The 24,598-nt window shown below is 43.1% G+C and overlaps 2 protein-coding genes and 1 pseudogene across 2 annotated transcripts; 1 reads left to right on the forward strand and 2 right to left on the reverse strand.

Annotated features, from left to right (window-relative positions):
• The first annotated feature begins 12,183 nt into the window (after positions 1-12,183).
• Positions 12,184-23,306, forward strand: LOC140587454 (uncharacterized). Its single transcript, XM_072708720.1, has 6 exons — positions 12,184-12,597; positions 18,947-19,422; positions 20,380-20,924; positions 21,203-21,346; positions 21,773-22,010; positions 22,524-23,306. The coding sequence occupies exons 3-6, from the start codon at positions 20,802-20,804 to the stop codon at positions 23,189-23,191; spliced, it is 1,173 nt and encodes a 390-aa protein (XP_072564821.1). The 5' UTR covers positions 12,184-12,597; positions 18,947-19,422; positions 20,380-20,801; the 3' UTR covers positions 23,192-23,306.
• On the reverse strand, positions 14,079-14,698 carry LOC140587455 (dual specificity testis-specific protein kinase 2 pseudogene; annotated as a pseudogene).
• Positions 15,464-16,642, reverse strand: LOC140587456 (paraneoplastic antigen Ma1 homolog). Its single transcript, XM_072708721.1, has one exon. It carries the CDS (start codon positions 16,640-16,642, stop codon positions 15,464-15,466), a length of 1,179 nt encoding a protein of 392 aa, XP_072564822.1.
• Positions 23,307-24,598: the final 1,292 nt, after the last annotated feature.

The raw sequence follows: 24,598 nt of genomic DNA on the forward strand, positions 1-24,598 counted from the left end.
AACCGGAGAACTGAGAGGAAACCAGCAAAGATACAGGAAGACCATGCAAACTGCCCACAGAGAGCTGGACCAGATACCGAAACCACAAGCCTGGAGGTGTGAGGCCCCCAGGGCTGCCCCCAGTCTCTACCAGCTAGAGGGTAACTAGCTCTGCAAATCTGCTGCAGAGTGAAAGACAACCAGGTTTAGCCTTGACCCCTAACACTGATCTTGCCCCCTGATAAGCACTGAGACCTTCTGCAGTAATACATGAAGCTGGGTATTTAGACCCCTCTGACTGTACACACAGAAATGACTGGTGGCATCCCGGCTGTCTGCTCACATAACCACCTGTGCTGCTGAAATGACACCAGTAAGATCAATCACAGGCCTCATAGAAAACCAAAGGGTACAAGAGACAGGGGCAGTTTATCTGCACTGACTGATTGCTGCGAGAGAGTGGTGTTGAGCTGCAGCGATTGTTTGGGATTGTTTTTGGAGTGTTTTGAACGTATTTTGAACGTATTTTGAACGTATATTTTGAGTGTTTGTGTGCTTTACCTGTTTACGTGGGTGGCTGTTTTATTTCTATTTATTGTTCTTATTTCGGTCAGCGTGAGTGCTTGTCTGTCCTGTCTGTTAATTACCAGCGTGATTATTACTGACATTGAGCTGCGGGTGTCGCGTGAGCGGCGTTTTCTGTACGCGTTTAAACACCCGCGGGGCGATAATAACTAATAATATCTAACGTCGGTATCGCTACCCAGCGTCGGAAAAGGACAGTTGCTCCTGAGCTTTGCTCGGTCGCCAGTCGGGGCCGGGAGGACATTTTCCACTTTTTTCCCGCTCCGGCAGTAGCCTGCTGTGTGGGGGGTTTTTGTGGTTTTTCGACCTCCCAAGAGCAACTTCGATTTCGCTTTGTTTTTAGTTCATACTTGGTTCAAGCAGAAGTTCTTCTGGTAGGTAGTAGTAAATTTATCAGGTTAAAATTTTAAATACAATTTTAAACAAAAATAATAATTAAGTTCTGTTTTAACACAAGTAATAACTTATTTTAGGTACTCGGCACTTTACTGCATTTATCGTTACGCAAATTAATCTTTATAGTTAAATACACTATATAAATTTACTGGGCTGGGAGTACGGGGTCATAGTGAGTTAGTTAATTATGGGCCCGGCTCAGTGTTGCGTTTGCAAGATGTTTGCCCTTCTGGACGTTAGTGTCCAGTCGGACTTCATCTGCGAGCGATGTAAGCTAGTGGACTCACTCATGGTCAAGGTTCGCGACCTTGAGGAGCAACTGGCTCTCATCCAATGCAACAGTGAGCTAGAGGAGCTAGTTAATACGCCGTTTAGGGAGATGGTGTGTACGCCACTAGCGGGGAGGAGGGAGAATGAAGAGCAGAGAGGTCGAGAGAGTTGGGTGACCGTAGGTCGTAGACGCAGGAAAAGGCGTACACACGTTACAGAGGCGGCATCACCTGAGGTGTCTGTGTCTAACAGGTTTCAGGTGCTTCCAGCTTTAGAGCCGGAAGGGACTGGGGAGGCAGGTGGGCCCTTGGGCACTGAGGAGCCCCCTCCCCCCAGGAAGAGGGAGGTTGTGGTAGTGGGGGATTCAATTATTAGGGGAGTAGACAGTTATGTGTGCACGCGTGATAGAGGGTCCCGTACGGTGTCTTGCCTGCCTGGTGCCAAGGTAGGAGACCTTCCAGATCGTGTGGACAAGCTTTTGGCCCCAGCTGGGGTGGATCCAGTTGTCGTGGTGCATGTTGGCACCAACGACATAGGCAAGGGTAGAAGGGCTGTTCTGCAGGATAAATTTATAGAAGTCGCCAATAAGCTTAGAAGCAGAACGTCCATGGTGGTATTTTCTGAAATACTCCCCGTGCCACGCGCAAGTCAGGCTAAGTTAGCTGAGATAAGGAGATTAAATGCGTGGCTAAAAGGATAGTGTAGGAAAGAGGGGTTTAGGTTTATGGGGCACTGGAGGACCTTCTGGAACAGGTGGGACCTGTTCAAGCCGGATGGGTTGCATCTGAACCGGAGGGGAACCAGTGTACTGGGAAGGAGTATTTGTAGAGTAGTTGAGGAATGTTTAAACTAGGGACTGGGGGGGCAGGGAGGTCAGTTAAGTATGTAACTGGGGGGAAACGGAAAGCCCCAAAAAATCATATTATAAGTGGGCACCGTAATAGGCCTACCCTTTGTTGTCTGTATTTAAACACCAGGAGTATTAGGAATAAAATTCAAGATTTAGAGGCTCTTATCTCATCGGACTCTTATGATATTATAGCAATAACTGAAACGTGGTTGAGAGAAAAGGATGGACAAGAATATAATATGGATGGTTACACGTTGTTCCGTAAGGACCGGTAAGAAGGGAGGTGGTGTTGCAGTATACAGTATGTAAAGGAAAACTTGCAGGCAAGGGAGCTTACTGATATAAGTAAAACTACGGAAGCTATATGGGTAAAATTAGATGCTAAAAACTCAAATAGCCTAATTGTCGGTGTTTGTTACAGAGCACCTAATGTAGCTGCCGAGGAAAGCAGATTGTTATACAGTGATATTAGGATTATGAGCAATAAAAATGATGTGGTAGTTATGGGTGATTTTAATCTACCGGGGATGCAGTGGGACATTGTTGCTGGCTCTTCTGAAAATGAACTGGAGATGGTGGAATTAGTACAGGATTGTTTTTTTACTCAGTTTGTTAACACCCCTACCAGGGGAGATGCCATTCTTGATCTTGTTTTCTCTAATAACCAGGACAGGATTGGTAAATTAGACGTTTTAGAACCACTTGACAGTAGCGATCATAACATGGTTAAATTTGAGGTTAAGTTTAGTGCCCGAAGAGCAAAGTCCAAATCAAAGATATATAATGTTAGGATGGCTAACTTCAATTGTATGAGATTAAAACTAGAAACTGTGAACTGGATGGAGATAAATAACAAAACTGTTGAAGAGGCATGGGAATTTTTTAAAAGCACATTATTGCAAGTGCAAGAGGACTTCATACCTGTTTCCAGCAAGAATAAATCTAGGAAATTGCAACCTAGGTGGTTCACTAGGGAAATAAAGTATAAAGTAAGGAGGAAAAGGGCTTTGTTCCAGAAATGGAAAATAACTGATGACGACAAAATAAAGCAAGAGTATCTAAATCTACAGGCTGAGTTAAAAAATGCCATTAGACGAGCTAAAAGGAATGTCGAAAGGAAGATCGCATTGGAGGCTAAGGATGACGTTAAAAGTTTCTTCCAGTATTTTAACTCTAAAAGAACTCTAAAAGCTGAAATTACTAATCTGCAGGATAGTAAGGGTCTTATAATTGAAAACGACATTGATATTGTAAATGAGTTCAATGATAGTTTTGCACGGGTATTCACTGTTGAGGATACTAGTAACTTACCAGTTCTTATTACAAATCCAGCATCGTCTATAACTAATATATATATAACTGAAGCTGATGTTTTGCAAAGCCTAACTAAACTCAAAATAAATAAATCACAGGGCCCTGATGGCATCTTACCTATAGTGTTAAAAGAGATGAGGGAAATTATTTGCCGACCCTTAATTTTACTGTTTCAAAAATCCTTATCTGAAGGTGTGGTACCTTCTGATTGGAAGCATGCCAACATAACACCCATTTTCAAAAAAGGGGATAGAAGTAATTTGTCAAACTATAGGCCAATCAGTCTAACTTGTATAACTGGTAAAGTTATGGAGGCTATAATCAAAGAGAAAATGGTAGATTACCTGGACGCAAATAGCATTTTGAGGGATAGCCAGCATGGATTTAGGAGAGGTAGATCCTGTTTAACAAATCTGTTGGAGTTTTTTGAGGAAGCTACTCAGGAAGTTGATGATAAGAAGGCCTATGATGTCATCTACTTAGATTTCCAAAAGGCTTTTGATGTTGTCCCCCACAAGAGGCTCTTACTTAAACTCAAAGCGACAGGTATTTTAGGATCTGTAGCGACCTGGATTGATAACTGGATAACAGATAGGAAGCAGCGAGTAGTTATAAGAGGCACAATGTCACAGTGGGCCTGCGTTCATAGTGGGGTACCGCAGGGTTCAATTTTAGGACCACTATTGTTCCTAATTTACATAAATGATATAGACACCAATATATACAGTAAACTGGTGAAATTTGCAGATGACACCAAGGTGGGTGGTGTAGCAGATACTGAACTAGCGGCTCAGCAGCTACAGCGGGATCTTGATTTAATTAGTGACTGGGCCGATACCTGGCAGATGAAATTTAACATAGACAAATGTAAGGTACTCCATGTAGGGAGCAGAAATATAAAGTACAGGTATTTTATGGGACCTACTGAAATAAAGGTAGCTGATTATGAGAAAGACCTTGGTGTGTATGTTGATGCTTCCATGTCTCATTCTCGCCAGTGCGGGGAAGCAATAAAAAAGGCCAATAGGATGTTGGGGTATATCTCCAGGTGTGTGGAGTTTAAGTCAAGGGAGGTAATGCTAAGATTATACAATTCCTTGGTGAGACCTCACCTAGAATATTGTGTGCAGGTTTGGTCACCATATCTTAAAAAGGACATTGCGGCCTTAGAAAAGGCCACAAGAATGATTCCTGGTCTTAGAGGAATGTCATACGAGGAAAGGTTAGTTGAACTAAATCTGTTCAGCCTCAAGCAAAGGAGACTGAGGGGGGACATGATCCAGGTCTATAAGATTCTAACAGGTTTAGATGCTGTTCAACCGAATAGTTACTTCAGCATTAGTTCAAATACAAGAACTCGTGGCCATAGGTGGAAATTAGCAGGAGAACATTTTAAAACAAATTTGAGGAAGCACTTCTTTACACAGCGTGTAGTCAGAGTATGGAATACTGATAACGTAGTGCAAGCTGAATCCTTGGGTTTCTTTAAATCAGAGCTAGATAAGATTTTAACAACTCTGAGCTATCAGTTAAGTGAGCTCGATGGGCCGAATGGCCTCCTCTCATTTGTATAGTTCTTATGTTCTTATGTTCTTTATACTGTATATATCATGCAGTATATTTAGATATTATGTATATAGTTTCAATTACCTGATTCAGGGTACATTTCTAAGAATATAATATGTATTTCCAATTTCCAAGACAAAGATGTTTTTATTAATACTGCCATAATTCACATCTGACACCATGATCTCCAAACTGCAGCTGACAGTGTGTGAGGAGCAGGAGAGAGATCTCTACTCAGTACCACTGTAATGAGAGACACTCACCTGTGAGCCCAGCAATGAGAAGAAACAGAAGCATCAGAGGATCCATACGTGTGTGTGTCACTGAGCCCAGATCTGAGGAAAACTGACCCTCACTTCCTTATCCTCTGGACCTTCACTGACTCTGTCGTTTCTATTCTCACACACAGCAGGCAGAGTGAAAGGGGAGTGGACACTTTAAACAGGAAGTGACAAAACCACAAGGCTGAATATTTAGCACCAAATACTTCAGCAAGTCATTCTATTATTATTACTATATACAGTGTAAAACTTATAATAAAATGCATCATAATTTTTCTTTATGCTGCTTGGACACTAAAAGATTTACTATGCACAAGGCATATATATTTGCTTATGATGACAATAGAATTTGTAGTATTAAACAAGGTAGCCATGGTTTGAACAAAAGAGGCTCTGTGATGCACTTTGTGTGAGAGAATGGTAGGGAATAGCTGTGCAGACATCTGACATGGGATTAATACCTACAGAAGGTCAGGGTGACGATAATTATGGGATGGAGTATCTAAGGGAGTAACCCAGGTGATTACACAATCACGTACAAGAAAAATTGAGTCATTTGAAGGGAACTTTGATTACCTGTTCAGTAAATTTTAACTAATTATTCATCCACAGGGCGAAGCTGCAGCAATTTCACTGGGACTGGGCACTAACTGAACTGGGTTCAGTGATATCAGGTCAGCTGCCTTCCGCCATCTCCTCTTTCAATGTCCAGTGAAAGCGAGCAAAGCAGCTGTGTGCTTTGGGGAGTCAATGGAAGAATTTGTGGAGAGTTTCGAGGCACCATGTCGCAGAGAAGTGATGTGTTGAGTGGCCTTCCATGGCTGAGTTCCAGGGAGCCGGACCTTCTGGGCAACAAGAGGGAGCAGTAAGGGCAGGTTGTCTGCGTCACTACTAGAAGCCCAGTAAGGTCTTCCTCTTCCTTGGGCTCCTCCAGTCGCTATCGCTCCATGGATCAATTAGTGTACTGTTGACGATCCACTGAGGTGTGCAGGCCAGTGGCTTGGGCCAAGGCAGGAGGCTGGGTGCTGGGGCCAAAACAGATACCAAGGACTGGGGCTCTGACCCCATCACCACTGGGTCACCTGCAGGAGCAAAGGACACGAATCCCAGCACAAGGGGTGTCACAGAGTCTGGGGATCATCCTGCTTAGATTGCAGAACTATTCAACTGCTCAAGTTACTAATTTAATCCAATGTATGATATTTGTAAACATTCTTTAATAGACATTACCACCAAAATTCCTATAGTAATTAACAGCTATTTTAGAGCGGAATTCCAAAAATGTTACGTGTTTCCACAGTTTTGGCCACTAGTGTAGACTGTGGGGCCAATTGCAATATTGTTTCTGTACACATAGTAATTCCTGACATTCTGACTGAAAAGACAAATCAGTTACTAGCAATGTATAACAAAAGTACACTGTAGCCTTCGTCTGATGTAAACACGTACTGAAGAACCTAAAAATATGAAAAGGTATGATGTAGTCTTCATGGACTATGAATCTGTTGAAGGTGCAATAAGAGAATATACTGGCACTAGACAGTGCTGTGACAGAAGATTCCACAGAAGGGCCATGGACAGTGGAGCACATTAAAGCTACATATCCTGATGTTTTCAAAGGCGATGGCTGCTTGGATGGAGAATATGAGATAGAAGTAGACAGGAGGGCAACACCAATCAAGCTATCAGAGAGACAGGTTCTGCTTTCCATCATGTCTGCTTTAAAGGAAGAGCTGCTTCACCTAAAGAGGAGGGGAATAGTAACACCTGTGGACAAAAGCATGGAGTGGAGCAGCCTAGTCCTCACAAAGAAGCCAAACGGTGAGCTCAGCGTGTGTACAGACCCTAAACCACTGAATAAAGCACTGAAGAGGAACCATTTTCCTCTCCCTACCATTGATGACATCTTGCTAGATCTAAAGAAGCTTTTCAGTGTGTGACATCAGAAATGCCTGTTGGCCTGTCAAGCTGGAGGAAAACTTCAGCTACCCGACCACTTTCTCGCCCCCTTGTGGCAGGTACAGGCGGCTGTGCATACAGTACCTATGGGCATCAGCACCAGAGATTTTCCAATGATGACTGAGCCCTGGAACGGCTTGGAGGGAGGTCATGTGATTACAGACGGCATTTCGATCACAGGTGAGGGAGACACAATGGAACTGGCAGAGAAAGATCGTGACAGAAGACTGACGTAATTTATGAACAGATGTACTGAGAAAAACATCAGGCTAAATGCAAAGTAAGAGTGAGACAGACGCTGTTCCATTCATAGGATATTTACTGACAGTGGATGGACTTCAAATTGATCCAGAAAAAGGCAAAGCAATCCAGCAGATGCCCAACACATGGTAAGGGAGGCAAAGACTCCTAAAAATGGTAAATTTCTTAGCCAAGTTTTGCAGCCACCGTTCAGACCAGTGTGAGCCTCTGCGACAGCCGACCCATAAAGGCAGTTTGTGGGAGTGGACAGACATTCAGGATGCTGCATTCTCCAAAATCAGAGAGTCCATTGTGAATGCACCAGTACTGAAATATTATGATCCCAAGGAAGACTTGATTCTCCAGTGTGATGCTTCAGACACCAGTTTGGGTGCAGCTGTGATACAATGCAGAAAACCAGTGGCTTTTGGGAGCAGAGCACTCATGCAAACTTAGCAAGGATATGCTCAGATAGAAAAGGAGCTTCTAACAATAGATACTTCATTGATCAATACTGGTGACTAGAGGGGATACCTGACTACCTAAGAGAGAATCGGATTTATCCAGGACTGGGTCATGGACAACATTAGCATCTGTTCCTGTAATGAACTCATAATCATGGAGTTTAAGGATATGGCTACAGAGGTCCAGGAAGAATGAGCTTTGTGGGGGGTGGGGGCATAAGCAGAAGCGAAACAGATCTTACTTCACCCAACTCAGACAGGATAGAATTAGAACATTTCTGTGCACTGCTGCCACATGGTGGACACAGAAAAGACTGCAGTCAATTCTAAAATCAGTCAGTCAGCCCAGACGTCTTTACTCTGAGCATAACCTCTTACCTGACATTAATCCATAGGAGATGCCCGTCCATCAGAGGGCTCATACACAGTTAATGTCAAATTATAGTGAATTTGTACATTTTCCTAGGATGTCTGCTGTTAGTCATTATAAACAGGAAGTGAAAAAATAACCATCCTAAAGTAAGTGATTCTCACCTGGTGGCCCATCAGAGGATGAAGAGGAGCATCAGAGGAGCCTTTTTATGTGTCTCACTGACCTCAGATCTGTGGAGACTGACACTCACGTCCCAATTTTCCGTAACTTCACTGTTTCTCTGTCTTCTCTATGCTCACATACAGCAGTCACAGTAAAGAGGGAAGGGTCACTTTACACATCACACAGGAAGTGATGCAACAACAATGATGTTTCGTACACAATGGGGTCCCTGGTCCTCCTCAGTTATATCCAGGTTTTCATGGTTCATCATCATGAGTTTGACACTGTAATATTACTTGTCAGGGTCGGTGCCCGTCTGGCCCTGTACTCTGTGCCTTTTCCCTGTCTGATGTTGCCTTAGTCAGGCCGCCGCTTGGCTCAGTGGGCTGAGTGTGCAGCTCAGAGGCAGACATCCCTCCTTCATCAGCTTGAGGTCTGAGTTCAGTCTCACCTTCTGTGTCATATTTTGGTTTTATTTAATCTGTATCCATTCCTCACTGGAATACCAGGGTCTCTCTCTGCAGTGCTTTCCTTACAACTTTGCTATTTGCTTTTAAAGCACTCAGTGGATTAGCCCCACAATACATTTCAGATCTGCTATTTCCATATTCAACCCCCCCCGGTCTTTCTCTGTAGCTGCCCCCTGACTTTGGAATAGTCTCCACATTAAGCCCTGCACTACTATTGAAGAGTATAAATCTTAAATTAAAGATCCACCTTCTCTATTGCTTTCCAGGTTCTCCTATGGTTTTTGTCATGAAGTTTTTAATGACACATTTCATTTAATTTTAATTAACCTCTTACTCTTTACATCTGTTACTTATTGTACTACATTTCCATAAATTTTTATTTTCTTATTTCTTATATGCATGCTTTCATGTAATTTTATTTATACATTTTACCATCAATATAGTACTTGCTTTTTTTTTTATTTTTATTGCCCACCACCACCCCCCCTCTTCGGAGGACAACGTTATTTTACACTAAATTCAAGAGCAAAGAGTGTGGCTGCTCCGAACTCACCAGTACCGTGGAAAAGGGGAAAAAAAAAAAACAGGGGGGGATATAGAAACAACAAGCGTAACAATAACAGACATCAATCACCATGGGGAGAGAAGAAACAAAAAGGTATACAGAAATAATAACACTAATAATGTAGGTGGGATGGAAAAAAATGAAGTATAGGGGAATACAGAATACAAACAACCATAAGAAACATAACACTCATCAAACAACAAAAATTATAACAACATCAGTGATAATAATAATAATTGCGAAGGCAGGAGAAACCAGGCAACCGAGGCCACCCTGCCGCCCCCCCAGCACAAGGGCCCACGGCCATGTGCCCCGGAGATAACCACCCGCCCAACCCAGGAAGCAGCCCGCGAGGGACTAAAGGGGCACCAACCCCCGTACAGGGAGGCCCGCAGAGGGAGGACGGGCGGCGAGCCCCCCAGCCCCACCCGCAACCCCCCCACCGAGGCAGGCGGGTCCAGGGCCGAAGGGACCGGAACCACCACCCCACCCTCCCAGGCAGACGGCCCCCCACACACCGGGGGGGGCCAGCCCGTCCCCCAGCAGGACGGACCGCCGCCCACCGCAGCGACCCGGCACACCTCCCCCCCGACACTGCAGGATGATCCAAGGGGGGCCCATACAAAGAGCCCCCCCCACCCGGGAATGGACCAGCAGGGAGATGATTCTCACTGACTGAATAACAGCAGAATGGTTGCTGTAATCATCTTGCAGGTTACTATAAAGAGAAGTGTTTCTATGTAACAGGTCAGCAAAAGAAACTGCTGTCCAGAGGCTTAATGGTGAGGATACGACTTCATTCTTAGCCTCAGCAATTGGTCCAGCAAAGCCAAGTGCATGACAGGGAACAAGAAGCCCCAGTTCTGGAAACCACCGTCACCCCATTAGCGTGGAAGGAACCTGTCGCTCAGGGAATGAGGGAATTCACAGGGTGGAAGGACCCATTCTCTGTGCCTCAGTACGAGACCCACCACTGGTCCCAACAGAGATAGTGGTTTTTACTCTCTCGTGAGAGGGAGCAATATGGATTTCTAAAAACACCCAAAACTGCATTTAAACGTTTGACATTATGTGAAGTGATAAAAAGATGCAACAAATACCAGTTATCATGTTCAGAAGGTCAAGTGCACTCACCCTTCCCTTTGTTGGCATTAAGTGGATAACTTTTGCCAAGCAATACATTTTATTGACTGGGGGAGGGGGGTGCCACTAGAATTAATACCATACCGGAGAATGCTCGGTATGCCATATGCCCCATATATATATATATCCTGTAGCTGCAGTGAGTATATTAGCATTATTGTTAACAAGTGTACTGCCACAGTAACAAGTACATATATATGTGACAGTAAAATTTTCTGGCCATCTACATTGATAAAACTTTGATGATTGTACTGTTTTATTATTAAATACAATTATTAGATAGAACCGGCTTATGTATTTGCTCTTTAAGAGGTTTTTACTGTTGTCTGGTGAGCTGTAGTGCAACCTGTCTGACTGAAACCTGTTTCTCCTCTCAGCACTAGGCGATTGGAAAAAGCCGTGAGCTGGACAGATAATGAGTACTGGGCAGCCTGGAATAAGTAGGATGAGGTGATTGATTGGGGAGATGACGAATCTCCACCCACATCACCTCCCTCTAACCAGGCTGGCACCTGTACTGGAGACGTGGATGCTGGGGCGGTGGAACATTATCATCAGCCCGTATATAAACGTATGTATTTCAGAACTTTTTTTAACATGAGTTTGAGCCAGTCTGATGTTAATTGAAGTTTAAAAAATTGGTCGGTACTATGTAAATTATTCTCACTGATTGAATAACAGCAGAATAGTTGCTGTAATCATCTTACAGTTTACAATAAAGAGAAATGTTTCTGTGCAACAGGCCAGCTAAAGAAATTGGTCTCCAGAGGCCTAACATTGAGGATGCAACTTCATCTGTGTGTCCTGCCTCAGCCAGTGGTCCAGAAAGTGCATGACAGGGAAGAAACCCCAGTTCTGTCCACCGCACTCCCCCCATCATCTTGGAGGGAAGCTGTTGCTCAGGGAAAGAGGGAATCCGCAAGGCGGAAGGACCCATTCTCTGTACCTCAATATGAGACCCACCACTGGCCTAGGCAGAGACACTGGTTGCGACAGCCACCAAAGACCTCCATAGATGAGAACATCATCCAAGACCTCTGCAATGGCCTGCAGACTTTTTCACTGTCATGAGGTTGAGCTGTATTTAAACTGTATTTATTATAAAATAAAAATTTCAAGCTAATACTGTCTCAGCCAAATACTGTCCTCTATGTCCATCAAAAATGCAATGAAAAAGAAAATATATCAAGCATCTCAGTAGATACTGACTGTATTGAATTACACTGGGATAGTGAATCCCCTGGGGGAAAGCTAGATGTAGGCAGGGTTTCATCTATTCTGTTATATAATCATGAGTGACATATTGCAGTAATGGAAAAAAAATAAACCTATCAGAATCTTACTGTAGAGCCCTACTAAAAAGGTCTATTAAAATAAAGTTTTTTTGGTTATTTATTTAATTTTATTATTGTTTGACTTCAAGTTCATATTTGTTGTTTTACATAAAGAAAAAATGGGTTTAAAATTGATGTGATCTTTAAAAAAAAATCTAAGTTTGTATTTTATTTTAAAAGAAAGGTTATCCATTAACCAATGACACGTCTTGAAAATGACCCCGGAAGGGGAGGGGTGAGGCAACGGAGGGGAAAGAGACGTGTGGGGTTTTTTTTTCTTTTGAGGAGATAACAGTTAAAATACTCGCAATCTTTTGGTTTAAAAAGTTAAGAACTGAAAGCTGTTTTATTTTCTACATTCACCAAACGACAAAGGGTTGATAGAGTTATAGAGAGTTCAGCGAGAGCGAGTGAGTAACTCGGATGGAACTCATGAAGACGGGGAGATGGACTGTGAGATGGAGGCTGTTCCGGTGGTCAACGAGGCCTGTGTGGTCGCGAACTGAGGATACGCGTGGACGTGATACCCCGATGCTTCTTTGCCGTTCCACAAGAGGATATCAGTGACGATCGGATTTGCTTATCAGTTCATCTTGTTTCCTGAAATGGTGCTGTGTTTTTGAACTTCGTCGTTTCATGGGAATTTGTGAGTACTACTACCTGTTGCATATTCACGTGAGCTCCAACGTTGCGCGCCATCGAAAGACTAAAATCCCATGCTGGGTATTACTTTAATTTGGGTATTTTTCATGTTATGTTGTTGTGAAACTTTGTTTATTACGAGTGTTTCAACTGAGGTTGATTTTGTTTATAATTTGTAGATTGGGTCATATGCCCTAAAGCAGCGGTCACTAACACTGTAACAGGCGGACCGCGGTCCGGGTCCGGACCCAGAAGCTGTCCCATACGGACCCGGACCGACAGCCAAAACATTTAGTTATTGTTTCAAAACTGACGGGGCGCTTTTATTTTAACCGACGCAGCGTTTGTAGTCTTTTCGGTAGTGGTTTAGCAGTAGAACCTGAAATCGTAAAGCTGAAAAGTTTTCAAATACAATATGTAAATATATAACACGTTGGATAAATAGACGTAGTTTATTGTTGATTTCATGTTCGTTGAAGTTTCTGCATTTTAACATATGTATAAAGTAATGTTACCTGTTATATAAATATTGCCAAATCTCAAGCAACTGGCGTGAAACGCTTTCAGACTCATGCTGGAAATCTTGCGGCAAATCTATATTATTCCATTATAAAACCTAAAATTAGCTACGTCAAATGTGTATTTACACGGTTAAATACAAAAGCAGACTATTTACAAGGGTAAGAACTGTTATATGTGTGCAGACATCTCGAATTGAAAATCTCACTCCAGCCAGCTGGCCGAAGTTCTATGTCACGTGACAATAAATAATGTCAAAGCGTTTTTGAATTGTATTGAATTAATTTGATTTGACAGTCAGGTATTGATTACATACAACGTTGATGCAACTAATAGGCTACTTAAATATATATCACACTATTAAATATTTAGACATTATGATCTTCTGGACCTTTGCTTCAAGATTTTTTCTCTAACTGGACCTCTTTAAATTTTAGTTGAATACCCCTGCCCTAAAGGGAGTTAAATCCTAGGAAAATAACAAAAGATAAAAAGGGTCAACATTTAATAAATGTAAACGTTTATCGAATACCTGTTTTCTTTGTGATTTTCATGTGAGGGAAAATTAGGGAGTAATTTCAGTGGGATTTTAATTTACTCTAGGTAACAGAAGGCAGTAAGAAACCACTTCAATAATCTATTTACTTCTGAAAAACTGTATACTGATATCTGAGATCCGGGGTGGTAGATAAATGTTTTAATGCTTAGATGTGAACTGTCCTTTGTGATTTAAAGGTACGTAATGTGTAACTCTCCTTTCGGAATTTTATTTTATTTGTATTGCAATTTTCCCTAGACATATTTATTATTTCAGCTGTTCAACAGGAGAGGGCTACATTTGTGGGGGCTCGTCCGTCTTGATCAGGCAGTTCTTGGAGGTGAGGTCTCGGTGGAAGATGCCTTTGGAGTGCAGGTAGGCCAGGCCCAGGGCCACATCCCTGGCCAGCTTCACGCGCACCCCCCAGCTCAGCTGCTTGTTGCTGTCCAGAAGCTGCTCCAGGTTCCCCCTTTGATGTACTCAGTCAGAGCGTGGAGCTGCCCCTCCTGAACACAGACACCCATGAACCTCAGTATGTTGGGGTGACATAGCCGGTTCATCAGCTGCACCTCCCTCAGCATATTGGCCCTGTTGCTGCTCATCGTGTTCATCTTCAGTGCCATCACCTGGTCAGAAGTCCGGTGTCGCACCTTGTAGACCTCGGAGAAGAAGCCGGAGCCAATCCACTCACAGAAGAAGTCATCAAGGTGCGTGAGGCGGGAGAAGGCGCTGATGAGGGCGCGGTAGGACGAGCTGCAGACACGGCTGCCCTGTGAAGGCCCTGTCTCGCCTGCTCCTCTGCCGCCATCCTGGTCTTCCAGCCGCTCGGCCCGTGTGGGGAAGCCGGCGATCGAGTTGCGCTTGTTGCGGTCCATCTGAAGGGCGCCTACTTGTGGGTGGCAAGTTTCTTGGGCCGGGAGGGGGGGGGCACTACATCGCCGAGATGTCGGGGGGGTGCCCCAGGCTGACCCGGCCTCCTCCCTGCGCAGCGTTCTCTTCATGGCGCAGCATTCAACCTTTTATTTACTCCTCATCTGGCCGGAGCGGGAAAGGCGCAAAGCCAAACAGCTCTTCGCCCCGCATTCGACACCGTGTTTCACTTCTACGGCAACACGGTTTTTCAAAAGCCCAAAATGCCCAGACCTTCCACGGCCATAGTGCTCGTCATCCTGGTGTCGGACTAAGCGGTCTGTGCTTCTTTCTCCAAGCGCTCGGCCTCTCCCTGGGGGCAATTTCAGTGGCTTAGGATGAAGATACCAGACTGTCCCTCTTCGGTTGTCAAGATCACCCTTTCCAACAGCAATGACCTGTTCATAAGCATTTCTGATCACAGGGTGAACGGACAAGGTATGAAGAAAATCATCTCCCACCTTCTCTTTGCATGCTTCTACCAACTTCTTCACTACAGCGGTATTTGTTCCCACCAGAATGCTGACATCTCCTTTCATGACCGGATCGGGGCAGACCAGCACATGTGCATCTATGGATTCCGCCACTCCTGCTACAGATCCAGGAAACTCAAGCCTTAGAGACAAACAGCCATCATATGGGTACCGCTGCATGCTTAAACCCCATATCTCCAAATTCTCTATTGGTATCAATGGCAGATGCTTCAAATATTCCTCATAGAATGATCTGTATAGCAGAGTGACTTGCGATCCACTATCCAGCAAAGCCTTTGCATAGATCCCTTCCACCTAGATAGGAAGAACAGAGCTAGGTCCCACCAACCCGCTCGGAAGAACTGCTGGCTCAGCTTTTACTCTTTTGCACTGTATGGAACGTGTCTTCCCCGGAGCTTCAGGCCGTTTCTCTACTGAGCCCCGGAGAAGTTTCCCGACGACTGTCTCATTCTGATGAGTCGCTGATTTACTCTCCTGAGATTTTCTTCGTTAGTACAGTCACGCTTTAGATGCCCATCTTCTCCACATCTGTAACAGAAGACACCTGCTTTGTTCACTGGTCTGATTGGCGTTTTACTCTCCCCAGTTGCAGCTAGACTATGCATAACAGGACGGTCATGGTTTACAGGGTCTTTCGCTGCAGCTGACAAGCGCGACACCTCATCTTTTAGTGCCCTAATCTCCCTTTTCAGCTTTTCCACTTCTGAGCCGGGAAGACTAGTGTTAACAGATGATTTCTCCTTGGCCAAGGGCAATACTGACATGGCTACATTAGCTTGTAATGAGCTCCTACTGTTCACCATATTTTCTTCTTCTCTTACCTCCTTCATTAACTCATTGAAAGAGGGAGGGGCACACCGTTTATGGGTCATCCTTAAACGCATAGCCACCAGGTCACTTGAAAGGGCACCTCTGACTATTTGCTGCATTCGAAGATGATTCAGGGAAGAATACTCAATGCCTTTTTTCCTCAGCATACTGTGCAGCATCCTGTCCAACCTCAGTATGTAGGAGAGCTTCTCTCCTTCATTCTGGTAGGTGCCCCGAAACTTTAACATCAAATCTGCAGCATCCTCAGTAGTGCCAAATGCTGACTCTAACACACTAAGATAATCACTGAAAGTAGCAGAAGAATTTCCAGTCTTCTCAAACCTTACAATATCTCCTGCAGGACCTCTGAGACACTCTACTAGTCTCTGCTTCTTGACGTTATCAGAACACTGCCCTTCTTCCAGAATGTGAGTAGTCTGCTCCACCCAGACCTCATACTCTTCTTCCCCAGGAGGAGTCGGTATAAACCCTGAGAAAGGATGCAGCTTTCTATATGTGACCCTTTCTTCAGATGAAGCCAGATGACACGTTTGGACCAGGGAGTTTATAGCATCAACTAGCTTAGTGTTGAGGTCAGGTGTAGAGGAAGCAAGACTTGGAAAGTCAACTAAGGGTCTTCCCTCTTTTTGGAGAAAAGAGCTCAAATTAGCCTGGAACTCTTCTTCCGTACTCTGTTTAGGGGTTTCAGCTGTAACATGAACAACCTGTGTGTTCCAGGATCCCTCTTCAGGTCCTCCAATCTCTGCAGGAACATACATCTTTGAAATGCTGCCAGCTACTTCCATCAAAACAAATTGACATTGTTTAGTTTTGTCAGCGCAGCGATCAAGCACTTTGCATTTCCCAAGCCCTGGAACTATAGACTACTCTGTCTTCGCAGTCTGTAGGCACATTTCTCAAAATAAAAACTCTGTCCAGCTCAACATCTTTTTCCCTGCACCATTCAATAACCTCACTAAGCTCCATTTTATCCATTTGTCCTAAAAACCCGCTTTTAAGTGTTAAAACTCTCTAGATAGAACTCTCAAAAAACACTTTCAATTTTCTTTCCACAGAACATCACAGCTTCTGAAAACACAATCTGAATAAAATTGAAAAAAAAAAAGATCCCGGACGAGCCCCCACAAATGTAGCCCTCTCCTGTTGAACAGCTCGAATAATAAATATGTCTAGGGAAAATTGCAATACAAATAAAATAAAATTCCGAAAGGAGAGTTACACATTACGTACCTTTAAATTACAAAGGACAGTTCACATCTAAGCATTAAAACATTTATCTACCACCCCGGATCTCAGATATCAGTGTACAGTTTTTCAGAAGTAAATACAGGGTTCCCGCGGGGTCTTAAAAAGTCTAAAATTCAGAAAGTTAAATTTAAGGCCTTAAAATGTCTTAAAAATGCCCAGATTTTCATCTTAGGTCTTAAATTTAATTTACCCAAGTCTTAAAATTCTTACCTCCATTAATTCCCAAAAAGCGTTTTCCGCAGAAAATAAAATAGTAAAACGCTGTAAAACAAGACACTGGTCTGCACCGATGTCTGTGTGGTAATAAAACTACAAATCCCATTGCGTGATCACTGCAGCTAGGCAAACAAACAGTTCGGAAAACTTGAGAGCCCTGTGTCACTACCGAAAATGTAACTTACGCTACTACACATATGCATGCTTACGACTTCTGGAAGGTGGCGTGCTATTTTTACGGCATCGCGTCACATTTCATTGTTGATTTTTGATGAGAATGTCCACAGCGAGAGGAAAGAGAAGATTTAACCGGATAATGATGAAGACCTTTGACTGTAAAAGATTTTATTTCGCACAGGGCATTAATACCCAATGTGCCTCAGAAGGAGTGACGTAAAATATGGCGTACGGCCATCAATTTTACAGTCAAAGGTGACATTAATGTTTTTATTAATGTGCTAAATGAAATTACCATTATGTATTACACGCAGTTCGATGTGCTGTGAAGTTACTTAAACTAAGCCTTCTTTTTTCTCCTTAGTCATTTCTTATTTGTATCAGTGTAATTACCACACACTCATGTCAGTTATGGCAGCTGTGTGTTGTGGTGCTAAATGAAGCAAATGATATTTGTTTTATTTTGGGCCAAACCGCACATCCATGCGTTTAGTTGTTTACGTTGTGCAAATAAAAGTTCTTTACTATTATTTTGGTGTGATTTTAGAAAATGCTGTACATATATCACAACCCCTTGATAAACAAAATAAGATTTAAAATGGCCTAAAGTATAATAAAAAAAAAAACATTAACCAGATGTACAGGAATTAGGGTAAATGATGCCCATGTCCATAACTAAGGGGAGCATTTTGTTAGCTTCCTTTCCCTTCATTTTAGCCCAGCAGGCAAAGGAAAACGACTTCCTTCTTCAAACACAAGGTTAAAAATTCAAACAACAGGTTAAAAATTTTGGTTCATGAATAAAGAACAATTTTGATATACACCCCAATTTTATTACGTTTTCTAAAGAAAAGGCATCTATTCAGCAATACCATTTGGACAAAATCTTATGTAAGATTACTGTCAGGCACTAAATGCAAACACAGATGCAAACATTACAAACGGCAAAGCAAAATGGTTTAAATACCACAATAAAGTGACTGCTGAACTACAAATATAAACATCGATGACCCATCTCACAATACGTGACCAATGAATGATGATACACGACGTCCACGTCCCTGAATCACGCAATCACGGTCTGCCGCAAAATGTTCAGTATCCAGCCTGTAGAAGTGTACATTACCGGAAATTACATTTTCGGTAGTGACACCCTGTTGTCAAGCGTATAGCTTTTAAAGATGGGTAAGTGTGTGTTTAACGGCGCTTGGCTCGATAATGGCAATTTTTGCAGCTGGTTACAAGCTGTCCCCAGCAGTAGGCATGAGGCTCGCTGCAAAGTCTGCAAGAAGGTAATACAGTTGGGGACATTGGGTGTAAAGGCGCTGGAGTCTCATGCCAAAGCAGACAAACACCAGCTTGCCATGAAAAGCCTTCAGCGGAGTCAGACCATCTCACAGTTTTGTGCCCCATCCCAGCAGCCATCTACATCATCGTCGCTTGGTCCCTCCGGACTCCACGTTACATCTTCGTCGACCTTCATAGACCTAATGATCTTCGGGCTACTTTCGGGTCAACCGAGACCTCAAAATCTGAGGTACTTTGGATTCTCCACACAGTGACAAAACATTTGTCATATAACAGCAGTGATGATATTGGTGACCTTTTCCAGACAATGTTCCCCGACTCAAACATTGCAAAAATGTTTACCTGCGGACCAAACAAAATCGCTTATATAGCAAGATTTGGCATAGCGGACTTCATCAAGAGAGATCTAATTAACACCATTAGCGGACAGCATGTCTTGATGTTCAACGAGAGCTTCAACTCATCCACCAAATCCAAGCAGCTGGATCTCCACGTTCATTTCTGGAGCAATGGGGAGGTGCGGTCGAGATATCTGGGCTCTCAGTTCATGGGACATGGGACAGCGCAGGACCTTCTGAAGCACATCGAAGTAAGTGACAGCTTTAATAGCCCGGACAAATAGAATGGAGTTTTTTGTTTGGCTGTGTTGACAGTTTAACTGTTGAAAATAGTTCTAAAATTAGGGCATAACATTTAAGCTCCGTTCCATATCAATGTCCCATAGAATAACAATCATATAGGCTAATTTATATTTTTTCTCATGCCCTCGACAGCAATGTCTGTAAGTCTGAGTTGTCTCTCACTTTAGTTTACATATTTACTTGCTGTAGACGTAATATTAGTGAACAATGTTTCTCCATTCACTCGTAAATAAGTGTTAGCGATTACAGTGTTATGCTAAGCTTTGTATGGTTAATGCAATGCATTGTTCAGCTAACTATAAATGCGGTTTTCAGTTAGCCTAGCTGCTAAGTGGTTTGTTAGAACAACCTTATTAGGCTGGTTTAACCTAGTTTCTTTTGTACATTACATTTTTGTGGCAGTTTTACTCGCTTTTCACCTGTCAACTTTGAAGACAGAAAATAATGGAGCAAAGCGCTCACGATCCTGGCTCGTGAACGAGTTTGGCTAGCTGGTTATTCTGTGTTCACGCACTGACCAGCTCACACACAGATAGAGCAGTATATCGTATGATCTGTGTGATAGCATTGTATCCTACGGAAATGAAAGCCTAATGATTTTTCAGTCGGCATATAACCTATGCATGGGATGAAAACGAGTAGGCTAGATAATGTAGAGTGAGTTTCAAATACTTACTTAAAATACTTTTAAGTAAAAAGTACGTTTTGTTTGTTAAGGACACCTGTGGAGATAAACTCCTTCTCAGCCTCACTATAATTTAAAATGAATGTCTTTTAATAATCTGCATCAGCTCCATACCAGAAGAAAGGTTGCAGTTTAACATGTAGCTGAATTTATACAGTTAAATGTATGTGTGTGGTCATTAATTTATTTAATCTTTTTATTTCTTCTTATTTTCCAAAAGGAGGCATTGCATCCATTGGACCGCAGCAAGCTCATTTCAGTCTCTATGGATGGGCCCAATGTCAATTGGAAGCTTTTGGACCTACTCCAACAGGACCATGCACAAATGGTGTCCGTAGGCAGCTGTGGACTCCACACACTTCATAACGCCTTCAAGGCTGGATTTTCGATGTGGAATGTGGATAAAGTTTAAAAGGCCATGCACACTGTTTTCCACAACGTTCCTGCAAGGAGGGAGGACTACAAACAAATCACAAAATGTACTCTGTTTCCCAAGCCATTTTGTGGCCACAGGTGGCTTGAAAATCTCCCAGTTGTTGAACGGGCTCTGGCAGTCTGGCCATCTCTCATGCTGTATGTGTGACGCTAAACCCCAAGACGGCGTCTTTTGACACCATTGAGGCAGCCATTAAGGATCCCCTTATGACAGCGAAGATGCACTTTTTCATGACTGTGGCCAGGACCTTCCACCCATTCATGAAGATGTACCAGACCGATGAACCTGTGATGCCTTTCCTTGGCAAAGACTTGGCTGAGTTGATTAAGGTAACTATTTACTGTATATGGGTAGTATGATTTGTTGGCATGAGCTTCTCATCTTATTTGTTTATTTATTAATCTTTTATCCAAAATAACAAACTATTTGTCACATTTTGGGGATTGTATGTAAAATGTTGTAGGGCCAGTCTCCTATTCTAAGTCTGGGTTAATTGCCTTCTTAAATTAATGAAATCCTATTGAATTAGATTAGAATTATGATGTCATTGTTTGATAAAAGATAAAAGGAAATGAAATGGGCTAATGGTACTTTTGCCTACTGACAGAGTCTACTGAGACGCTGTGTGAAGAGAGAGGTCCTCCAAGACATCACTCCCCTTCAGCTCACAAAACTTGATACATCTGACAAGACCTTGCTCCTTCTTCCCCAGAAGATTGATATCGGCTTGGGTGCTGAGGCAGCAGTCAAGGTATTATGTTTGGTAGTTTGGATATTAATTATGATTTCCAATTAAGATACTGTGATGTTTGTTTAGAATCAGTACTACAATGTTAACATGAACAAACACACAAATTCATGTTTGGATATTAATTATGATCAACATGTACGCTGCAAGTATAGACCAATGCATACAGACCAATACGGAACCTATATTTTTGCCTGCTTTCTCCTTTAAAGCAATGCATTTTGGATGGTGATTCCCCATAATGAAGGGTAGATTCACATAGACCATGTGACGCAAGTACGATTCTGCTGAGGCATTCCAAACACAGCAAATAAGAAATTGTATGACCTCATTGCATGAAGTCACATAATTGGCCAACACTATGACTTCATGCCATATGGTACTTAAACTCCATTTTGATATTAATGACATGTATTTTTTATTGTCCAGGCCAGTAAGAGTGCAGAGCTAGTGGTCCTTAAATTTAGGAGGGATTGTCTGCAGGGCTTCTCAAACATCGTAAGAAAAGCACAGGAGAAGAGCCCCTTGAAATATGCAACAGTTATGCAGATGGAGTGTCTGGATCCATCTCTCATGTTCAGGGACCCAGACAGATGCAAAAATAAGATGAAGGCTCTTGTCCAGGCATTCCTGAAAAACAAGCACCTGACAGGAGGTGTACCTGCTGGTAGGAATAGTTTTGGAAGGGGTTATGAACCAAAGTTTGAATACCATGCTCAACTATCCTTTGATTTTTTTATCGGACTTTATTCAGAGCATTAGTTGCAGACATATGCTTTGCCATTTGACACTTTTCCAATGTCCTAACAGGGCTAGTTTAGCATGGATGTTTCACTTTTATCATTCCCTCTTGTGATGGTCCTCTACCTGTTGCCGTGCTACCTGCTACCTATGGCTCAGATGCATTGAATAAGTTCCATCATTTTATACAGGTTTTTGTTGTTATTGCAGACATTTGGTGATAGTGTCTTTATCTAACACAGTGATTTACAGCCATGGCCAAAAATATTGGCACTGTTACACTTTTTGCCTTTACAGTTGGTTTTGGTATACATGTTTATTTCCTTTATGTGTGTTGGCACAATACAAAAATGAAGAGAAAACAAGACAGAAGTGGCAATATTTTCAGTCATGAAATGCATATTTGACTGACTTCTTATTTTCTCACACTTTGTTGTAGGGGATGCCATTGTCCAACAATTTGAATCTTTCCTGTCTGTTGAGGCGAGAAATGAAGAATTTCTTGCCTTCCAGGCATTTGAGAGACGCCTAGACACCTTCCTGCGTGAGAGATTAAGCCGACCCTACCCTGCTGCTTGGGACTTTTGCCAGAAATTACTGCTGCTTTCACATGGCCAGGCCTCTGTTGAAAGGGGATTTTCTATCAACAAGGAGGTGGAGACCGAAAACATGCAAGAACACACAATCGTTGCACAAAGGTTGATATGTGACTATGTTGCAATGCATGGGGGTATCACTCAGGTCCCCCTCACCAAGGAACTTATGGCATCTGTGGGTGCAGCTCGGTCAAAATACCGCCTCTTTCTGGACGAAGAGCGCATCACAAAAGAAAAGGAATCCCAGAGCCAGAAAAGAAAGCTGGCTGAGCAGTCTCTGCAGGACCTTAAGAAAAGGAAGACAAGCTTGGAGGATGTGTCCGCCTGTCTTGTCAGAGAGGCAGATGTACTTGCAGAAGAAGCTGAGAGGCGGGCTGGCTCCAAGATGGCTCAACTTCTCTTCAAGTCCAATGCCCTGAGAAGGGCGTACAAAGAAAAACTTGCTGAACTGAAAGTCCTTGAAACTGAAATCGGTGCTAAAGGGGATGAACTCCAGCATATGCAGGATTAGGTTGTATGTGCTAGGCTAGTGTTGTGTTGGGAATATGTATGTCAAGTTCTATCATTTTAAGTATTTTGATTATCTGTTTTAATATTGAATCAATAAAAATAGAATGTTTTGAGAATTTCTGGTACCATTAGAATGTTTCTTATAATGCATCGTGTTGGTCTTAAATTTTACTCATAATGGTCTTAAAATGTCTTAAAAAGGTCTTAAATTTAACTTACTGAAACCTGCAAGAACCCTGTAAATAGATTATTGAAGTGGTTTCTTACTGCCTTCTGTTACCTAGAGTAAATTAAAATCCCACTGAAATTACTCCCTAATTTTCCCTCACATGAAAATCACAAAGAAAACAGGTATTCGATAAACGTTTACATTTATTAAATGTTGACCCTTTTTATCTTTTGTTATTTTCCTAGGATTTAACTCCCTTTAGGGCATATGACCCAATCTACAAATTATAAACAAAATCAACCTCAGTTGAAACACTTGTAGGGGAACCGTCCACTGGCCCAATGGCGGAATCCAATAGGACAGCCGAAGGCTTGAAATGCGTGTGGATCCTTCCGAGCGCTTCTGTAAAGTTACTTACCCGTTGTAGGTAAAGACCAAATTACATCTGACTCCATTTTAAGTAAAGATCTTTATTGGCAAGTTTAGTCATGACATGTCGGTTATTTAGATTACTTCTGGGCTGTGCCTTCTATTGCTGAACTCCCACTAATCCCGGACGATGGGGCGCATCGGATTCGCCTCGGCCGAGAAGGCGATCCGTGACTCTGATACAATGCTAGCCTGGATACCCGTCATGACCCGGCGGCCCTTAACGCCCCAGAGGCTCAGCTGACCATTGCCGAATCCGAGCTAGTGAGGGCCACAGAGGTTAAGCCGATGTCTGCCGTAACTCAGCGTGTGCACGCCTCAGAGGCTGGGCCGGATTTGGTGCCGTAACTCAGCGTGTGTACGCCTCAGAGGCTGGGCCGGTCTATTACCGTAACCCAGCGTGTGCGCACCTCAGAGGCTGAGCCGGACTTTGTGTCGGAACTCAGCGTGTGCACGCCTCAGAGGCTGAGACGATCTACCGTAACCCAGCGTGTGCGTGCCTCAGAGGCTGAGCCGGACTTTGTGCCGTAACTCAGCTTGTGCGCGCCTCAGAGGCTGGGCCGGACCTGCCGTAACCCAGCGTGTGCACGCCTCAGAGGCTGAGCCGGTCTTTTACCGTAACCCAGCGTGTGCGCACCTCAGAGGCTGAGCCGGCATACACCGTAACTCAACTTGGGCAGCCGCATCGGGTCTCGTAGAACGGGGTCGATTCAGAGGTTGCAAGAGAGTGTTAGAATAACCCCAGTCTCTGAGGAACATGCAGAGGTTCAGCAAAGTCAGACAGCCAAGAAGTAATCAAACACAGGTTAT

This window comes from Paramormyrops kingsleyae, unplaced genomic scaffold, assembly GCF_048594095.1.
Source record: "Paramormyrops kingsleyae isolate MSU_618 unplaced genomic scaffold, PKINGS_0.4 ups247, whole genome shotgun sequence".
NCBI classification, from domain to species: domain Eukaryota; kingdom Metazoa; phylum Chordata; class Actinopteri; order Osteoglossiformes; family Mormyridae; genus Paramormyrops; species Paramormyrops kingsleyae.